Source organism: Tinamus guttatus, unplaced genomic scaffold (assembly GCF_059628265.1).
Source record: "Tinamus guttatus ecotype Peru unplaced genomic scaffold, ASM5962826v1 Tinamus_guttatus_pri_ptg000336l, whole genome shotgun sequence".
NCBI classification, from domain to species: domain Eukaryota; kingdom Metazoa; phylum Chordata; class Aves; order Tinamiformes; family Tinamidae; genus Tinamus; species Tinamus guttatus.
The window spans coordinates 1070057-1078518 of NW_028288870.1; the positions used below are offsets into that span (position 1 = coordinate 1070057).

The following is an 8462-nucleotide window of genomic DNA, read 5'->3' on the forward strand; positions in this document are numbered from 1 at the left end:
ACTTCTTATACCATCTCTGCTTTGGAGGCAGTCGTGCCAGACAATAAGGCAGGAGAGGCAGCTAGGAAGGGCAATGCTGTAAGCTGTGCCAGTGAAAATTTCCCAAAGATATTTGGCTAGAGCCTTCCCTGTGACTGGTGGGTTGGTAGCAGGCTCCTTACTTTATAAAAATACTTACTACCGTTTTAATGCCTCTGCTTTGAAATGAAGTAGGAAAGACACTAGCGGTAGCAAATGCATCAACGCAGAATTTTAAACTCCACTCTCCATATTTCTATAGTGTCAAAGGACAAGGACTTGGAGATGAGTGAAAATAGGCTAAAATGAAACATGACTTTATCAAAGTTAACCATGTGAACCTAGCTCATTAAAGTTTTTTTTTTATATTTTTTTTCCTAGGAGAAAGCAAACCCACAAGTACTTCACAAGGCATTTGGAAGAGCGTTATGTGGGGAAACCAGCAGAGATGGAGAGCCAAAGGCCTGGTAATATAACATTAAACAACTAAATAAACACACTATAGGGTATGAGCAGAATGCTCAAGTTTCTGTATTCATCAATAAGGGGGTTTCTCCACAGTTTGGCTGAAGAGCAGGACAAAGGGAGGGGAGACATGAGCCGAGAAGGACAAAAAGAGCCATCTGCAAGGAGATGGGGGCCTTTACAAAGGAGGGAAATAGGGCAATTCCCCCACATTCTTCAGCAAGGGGGACAAAGGAGTTGGTGAGCTCAGGTGAGAACAGATGGCGGGAGGCCGGAGTTCGGTGTAGGCGGGCCGGGAAGGCTGTAACTTCTGAGTACCTTGGCCAATGGGGAAAAGGAGAGGGCGTCCCTCGGTCGGGAAATTAGGATAAAAGGGGGGCTGCGTCCCCCAGCTATTTGAGAGATCCCACAGGAATATGCTCGGTGGACTGTCTGTTTATTTGAATAAAGTTTTAGGACTCCTCTGTCTCCTTTTGGACATTCAGTTCTTGACAGCGAGATTTTCCGCACAGGTGTAACAGTGAAAGCAGAAATACTGGAAAGGGGGGAGTTACTTGAGGGCTAGTCTTGGAATTGATTTTCCCCAGTAAGTTCGTATTTGGCTTTTTCACACATACACACACAAGAGGGGAGGGTGGTGGTGTAATAATGAGCTCAGAAGACAGCACGAAAATCAGGGGTCATCAACCGCTGGAAAGCGCAAGGTGACCGCGTCAGAGCAGCACCACACGCTCCCGACATTAGGCCCGAAGACAGGCTTGCCCAAACGCGGTTGCGGGCTTAGCCTGGCGCTCCTCCGCCGGCAGCCACTGCGGCACTGTCAAACCCGAGGCCAAAGCCAGCACGTCGGCGGGACAGCGCGGCCCCGGCCGAGGCTGTTTATAGGGTAACGTAACTCCGGGCACAAGGCCAAAGCCACCGCGCGCCACGGGAACGCGCCCCGCCCGGCCTGCACCCCACGGCCCAAGATGGCGGCGCGGGCGGGGCGGCGCGAGGGCGCTGCCTCCCCGACCGCCCCTTCGCTCGCCCCGCGGCCGGGGCCGCCGCTCCCCGCCCGCTTGGAAGGCGGAAACCGCGCGGAGCGAGCTGAACCGCGCCGAAGCGAACCGCGCCGCGCCGAGACGCAGCCTGTGCCGCCTTCCCCGCCGCCATCCATCGCTCCGCGCACGGCGACCGAGGGCTCCCTTCGCGTGCCAGCAGCCTCGCTGCTCTCCCTGCGGCTCCCGGCGACGGCAGCGGGTGAGTGGCGGGGCCGGAGCCTCCCTTCCCGCGTCCTTCTCACGCTCCCTTTTCCTCCTTTTCTCGAGCTCCCCTTCCCGTGTGAGAGGCGAGGGGCGTGCGGTGACAGCGCGGGGGTAACTCGCTCTGCTCGGCCGTGCCGGGTCCCCTGCTCGCCGGGTGGATTCCCAGCCGAGAGAGGGAAGTTTAGGTCGCTTCAGTGCTTGGCGTGTAGAGTATGTGGCAATGTAAACTTAATAGTTAGGCAAGATCATTTTTACAAGTACCTGGAATCACTTTTCCCACTTGCTGACCCCTTACTCAGCCATCACTGGCTTTGCTCTTGAGGATTCAGCAGAGTGGTTTAGATTCCTTATTTAAAATTATCTAAATACTGCTGTTTAAATTCACAGTGTATAAATCTATAGGTGGGAGAGAACATATGTTAAAAGAACAGCTTTAAGGAAGCTAGTGAAATTATAACTGCAAATATTAAAATTGTTAGCTTGGCAAATTATTAATGATACTGCAAACTTTTAGTTACATGAGTCATATCTCCTGCTCAGCTAAATAAAATCTGAAAGCTCATAGAGTTTATTTGTTCCATGAACTAACATAACTGAAATTCCTAAATCATGTTGTCTTGCCATCTTAATACGCTCTTTGCAGAGGTGGTAACCCAGGCAGTATGGGCTGTTGTGAAGTGGTATGTTGGTTTGTTAATATCTGCTTGAATGTTTATCGTTAGGGTGCGTTAGGAGTTTGGGTGAGGTTGTGTCAAACTTGCATGTAAAGTTATGGATCTTTTTGTAAGTGAATTTGAATTCTGAAAATCAAATTCTATGTATATGTTTTTGTGTTTTACCCCTTGCATAAATCATAAGGGCCTGGAGGTAAAACTGTATCACTCTGACTTATTTTAACATAATAAAAATGAATAAATAAGGGATTTTTGTTGTCGTTGAAAGGAAGAGTTGGTCATGCAGGCAGATGCTAAATTTTATCTCTGTTTACTTACCCGATCCATGCAGAATTCTGGTTCCTTGAGCATTAGAGACAGTACCTGTGCTCACAACTCCAAGGCCCTTTCAGATAGTGCCCAAGTCCAGAAGCTCTTTCCATAGCTTTTATTCTGGACTATGTTGCCAGCACCTCTTGAGACTGCATTTGACACTTTCTGTTGGCTCTCTTTGTGGTACCCTGTTCCATGTTTTTATCTGGGCGCCCTTATTAGCTTAAGGTGCTCCACATCTAGAGGTTTTGTCCTGTTGATGCTGTTTGTTTACAGCATAGATCTGCTGCTTGCAGTTACTACCCTTGGATCCTTTGTAGCCAAGAAGTGTTTTGTGCAACTGTAGCATGGTCACCTGCTAAGTCGCGTGTGGCTAAACTTCCACAGTATTGGTGTGCATTAATGGTAGCTGCCATCTTTCACAGAAGAGAGATGCACCAGGTTATGTTTTATATTGCAGTAGTTCTTTGGGTTCACTACGAATGGAAATAAGGATTGGCCTCTTTAGGATGCTTGAGTAGTTTGTCTCGGGATGAGTTTTGCTCTCGGCAGATCTGCAGTGGCACCTGCCCTCTCAGGCGCTGCATGCACGGACCTGCAATAACAAGCTGCATGACTGGGATATCTTGGCAGGATGAGTAGAAAGCTGAGCATGGCTTTAAGATCAACCCAAAACCCAAAGCCACTTGCCCACCACATATATTGGAGGGGAATTTAAAGAAAGATGAATCCATTTTATTGAGGGCACTGATAGAAGGATGAAAAACTCCCAAAGACCTATGATGCTACCAAACCAGGATGCCCCTAAAATAATGTTTTTGACTGCCCCTAAAATAACGATTGGCGTAAAGCTCATTTATTTGTTTCTTTCCTTCATTTTAAATAAGTAAACACTCCTCAAACCACACATTCTAGCACTCTGAGGTGAGCTTTTCATGTATGAGTTTAGAAAGTACTGAAGTTCTATTTTTTTTTATTCCACACAAATGTGGGGGCTCTATCTTTTTAATACTGAAAGCTTTGGTTAACCTATAACGATAGGTCTCCAGGCTACAAGGATTCATAAAATGCTGTGATGCTCCTAATGAACAGATCAGGCTATGATGGACATGTACAAAGAACACATGGTGCCTCAGTAACTTTGTTAAAATTTATTTTAATTTTTAGATAACAATGAATGTGGAACATGAAGTTAACCTCCTAGTTGAGGAGATTCGACGTTTGGGAACCAAAAGTAAGTATTGTAATAAAGTATTATAATATCTCTGACCATGCAAATGTAGTCATGTTATATCAACTTTTGAACTTGCCAAGTGTAATTAAACAGGCTCTCTTATCCTTAAAAAATGTATATGCAGTTAAGGTTGGACTGTTGCTACATAGTACTCTCCAGAATTAATTGTCTAAAATACTCCCATTAAGAAGTTAAACATTGAAGCCTCTGCAGCCTGGGAGAAGTTGTCCTGAAATCTTACTCCCACTAAAATCAACTGCAAAATTACCTTTTTATTTAGACTTCAAAGGTACTAGCTACAGCCATTGAAGGAAAGAGTTACACTTTTACCTTCCACTTCATTGATAACTACTGAACTACCATGTTCATACACATCTGTTCCATTCATCGTGGTAGTATTTGGAGGGAATTGAATTGCACGCTTACAACTCTAATCCAGGAGTTATAGTGCCAATCTTCCCCTGTCCATGATTAAAATATAGACTTTCCTCTTAAGAATGTTTTTCAGTGTTAAAAATCTACTTTCTTTGCAAATATTTATTCAGTTTGTTGGTGTGGGACCTGTTCATATATATATATATATATATATATATATATATATATATGTATGGAATTGCATCAGAACTGAAAAATATATCAGTTTCTGTTTATTTTTCAAAATTTAACTGCCATTCGCATCTTGCATTTCATATGACTGCGTGTATCTTTTTTTTAAAGAATAATCTAGCTATCTTAGCATACACTTTCAAATTCTCACTTTGTGTGAGAGAAATGCACTCACTTTTTCAATATGGACCTTAAGTATTCATAACCCTAAGAACTTGTGCTTTGAAGACATTCAATAGCCTGGGTTGGTCATAGGTTTCAGAAGTCATTAGTAAAAATTAATGCACGAGGTACATGGTCCTTCATACAGGCCGCTGGAGTGAGGAGAAAAGAAAGGAGGGAATTTTGCCTATTGTTTGTCATGAACATTCAGAGCATCTTCCTCCATGCTGCTCTTTGTTATAAAGACAAACATCATGGAAGTGAAGTATCAGGTTGATGGCAATTGGTGAACACCATGGAGTTTACTTTCAGCATTTTGAGCGTTTCACTTATGTTCCTGCAGTAATCTACTAACTGAAAAACAACCTGCCTGTGTTTGCATTATTTCATCTTTAATTTAGATGCTGATGGGCAAGTGAGTGTGAAATTCGGTGTGCTCTTTGCTGATGAGAAGTGTGCCAACCTATTTGAAGCTCTAGTGGGAACTCTTAAGGCTGCAAAACGACGAAAGGTTGTCTCTTACCAAGGGGAGCTACTTTTACAAGGCGTTCATGACAACGTTGATATCGTGCTGCTGCAGGACTGAACCAGTATGCATTTCTGCTGTGCATTAATTGAATTGTTTCAGGCGGTGACTTAGAACATCCTCTGAATCCTCTGATTCTAATACATTTTGATGTATTTTCTATGTCTTTCTAGCCAAAAGAAAGCCATCTTATTTTGGAAAACATTCCCTTTTGTAATTCTTCAAACAGTACTGTACACAATTAAGGTGAAAGATGACAGATGTTTTTTAATCTCAGGTAATACTCATAAAGGAATTTGATGGTTATTTTCAACACATGAAGAAGAGGACTGATAATTTAATGTTTACAAATTAAAATGTGCCATGAAATTGTAAAATAAAAGCACATACTTAATTTTGTATTGCTGTTTTTTCCTTATTTGCAAACTGAAATGAAAATAAATTGAATTTCAGTAAGCAACATGGTTAAATGACTGTACAGAAAATGTGCTGGGGAGTTAGAAATAATTTTGCAGCATGATGCAATCAGAGAATGTCCATCTTTTATTATGGGCAGCAAAAACAAAGAACACTGAGATGTGCAAGCGGGCTTGCTTCAGAGCAGTTTTATAAGAGCAAACTGAGTGCCACATGTTTAACAAAGCAGAGACTAGTAATAATTTGCTTCTCTGTGGCAATCACAGTTTTATTTCCCACACTGCTGAATTCCCTCAGCGGAATTTACTATAACCTCGAGCCCTTCCCACCTCTGTTGCATGTTCCTCCCGTTAGTGGGAGGTTTCCGCATTGTTTGCAGCTCAATAAAAGCAGCAGCAGTGAGGAGTGCACTTTCAGGCAGCTGTAGAGCTTCTCCAGCTTGTCTGCTGGCTCAGGATGATGAGAAAGCAAAGAATACATAAATGCATAGTAACTGTGTGCTTGTTTTTGGTCTAGAATTACTTTCCAAACTTGCTGCCTTTAATAATAGTTTTCACTGCTGTCTCTTTCTCATGAAACTACCGGACAAATATATGCCTGCTTCTATGACACAAAGTGTTTAATGATCAGATTGTGCACAGGAAGCTACAGATGATAGATGTGCTGCATCCACATCTGGCAGTGTAACATGCCTTCATTTTTTTTTCCTTCTGGATGTATGAAGGAAATGGCCAAGCAGTTCCCTCAGTGCTTTTGTGCAAAGTTATCCAGAAGCAGTACAGCAACTTCAGATTGGGGTTATTGCTTTCACGGAAATCATATGGTCTCTTAATCGCCTAAGGCATAAAGTGGGAGGAGAAAGGGGAGGAAAAAAAAAGCCTTTTAGATGGTTTTCTAACCTACTCCTGGTTAGTCTTAGTAGCATGAAGTATTCTCTCTATGAGGAAGAAAGTTGTTTTTTTGGGGAGAGCCATAGGGGGTCTAAGCAAACTTGCCTGCTGCTCTGCGCTTCTAGTTTTCACTTGCAAATTCATCAACTTTGAAAAATAGTAAAGTGGATAAATTTTCCTCTACTTAACCTTTCACAGGTGCAGAATGGTTTAAAGATGCTGCTTTATTTTCACATAGGAAATGTGCAACTATGGGATCTCCATGAAGCTGTGTAGTTCCAGCTGCTGCCTCCTTAATCTTTGTTTGCCCTGCTTTGTGCAGCAAGAGAAAGGCTTAGAGCGAGCAGGCCTGGGCTGCCCGTGTCTGTGCTGGCCCCAGGCCTGGGCAGCAGGGAAGGGGCACGGGGGGAGGCCCCAGCTCTCTGCGTAGAGCCCGGCTCCAGCTCAGCGGCCGAGCAGGCCCTCAGCAGGGTTTGCTGGCTCCCCGGCAGCCTTGCTCCAGGGCTGCTCTTCTCCTTCCAGAGCTGAGCGGGCAAGTGCCTGATCCACTGTACCTCACAGGTGGGACTGAGGCCAGATGTTTTGCATTTGGGGTGAAAGCAGAGAGTTTTGTGTCCAGATGACCACAGTTATTTCTTCCTCTGCCTCTGTTGTACAGAAGGCCTGAGTCATTGCCTGGCTTCCCCGCACAGCCTGAGCGTGCCGAGAGGCCGAGCGCTTTGTGGTGTTTTGGGATGTTTGGGCTGTGGTAGGGCAGGGTGCCAGCCTGCCCCCCAGAGGACGTGCCCCTCTCTGGGCATGGTCACCACCAGCTCCTTAAGTGCTGAAGGAGCTTCAGGTTTGAAAACTAGGTGCTGGTAAACTCAAGTCTCAGTGCCAGCTGGAGCTGAGAAGGGAGTATGAAGAGACCTTTACGTCTCATTTTGAATTTATCCTCTTAGCAATGCTAATAAATGTATCCATAGCTTCTGGGAACACTGTGTAGCAAGAAAGAGAGAAACTTGGCACTAAAGCAAATGTGTGACGACCACGGGAGACTCTGGCTGTGTATTGCACCAGGGAATTAAGATTGATTTTGTTTGCTCTGTTTCTGGAAGCAGAAGAGGAACGATGTACCCAGAACAGTGTACAGCCAAAGACTTGTACTAAGCGTATAACTTATCCTGTGGCCCCTGAGTTGTAAAGGTTTCATTAGGCTCCATGCTAGCTCTCATGACCTGATTTCTAAATTTGTCACAGGGCAAATCAAACGCTAACAGTATTTCACGTGTGTGGGACCATGCTTCCGTGTCGTCGCGCTAGAGGAAGTCATTACCACAGCTAATGGCTAAGGCACAAGATGTGGTTCCTGGAGCACTTGACACAGTACTGAAAAAGCTAATTGCAGGAAAGACATTACCTATTTCTGGGAGCATTAGGACAGTTAGCAATCCACTGTGGTGGGTTTTTGACCCTCTCAGTCATGAGAAAAATGAGCAGGTCAGCCAGGAACAACAGTGATTCCAAAAGCGCAAGTTATTCCTGACTGCAGTAAAATAGGAAGATATAAAGGTATGGTCTTTGACAACAGTATCAAAGACTGGTCAACAGAGGAGTTACCTCCATATCCCAGTGCTGGGAAATTAGTTAATTCAGTCTCTTGCTTACCTCAGATCTCGGAGCATGGTGGAACCCAGGAGCAGGTTTGATGAGCCTGGTAAATGTGGCTGGTGCAGTTTAAGCTGTTACCGCTGTATGTCTTCAGCAGGGAGATGTTATTTTTGCTCATTTCCTGCCTCCCCTTCAGTCCTCTCCTGGAGGTGCTTTCTGCTTCAAGGGACTTCTCTGGGCAACAGCAATGCCCTCCTGCAGTTTGTATCCATGTAAAGCTGGTTGCCTTTACTCAGACTCTTTGTCATCAAAAAAAAAATGAAT

The 8462-nt window shown here is 44.4% G+C and overlaps 1 protein-coding gene across 1 annotated transcript; it reads left to right on the forward strand.

The window, feature by feature from the left end:
- Nucleotides 1-1624: 1624 nt before the first annotated feature.
- Nucleotides 1625-5640, forward strand: ABRACL (ABRA C-terminal like). Its single transcript, XM_088529675.1, has 3 exons — nucleotides 1625-1722; nucleotides 3881-3947; nucleotides 5117-5640. Exons 2-3 carry the CDS (start codon nucleotides 3887-3889, stop codon nucleotides 5299-5301), a joined length of 246 nt encoding a protein of 81 aa, XP_088385801.1. The 5' UTR covers nucleotides 1625-1722; nucleotides 3881-3886; the 3' UTR covers nucleotides 5302-5640.
- The last annotated feature ends 2822 nt before the right edge of the window (nucleotides 5641-8462 follow it).

Excerpts from the sequence above, each read along its gene's own strand:
- ABRACL (XM_088529675.1), top strand. The coding sequence starts at position 3,887 with ATGAATGTGGAACATGAAGTTAACCTCCTAGTTGAGGAGATTCGACGT. Across the intron at positions 3,948-5,116 it reads TCGACGTTTGGGAACCAAAA|ATGCTGATGGGCAAGTGAGT; the intron begins GTAAGTATTGTA and ends TCTTTAATTTAG.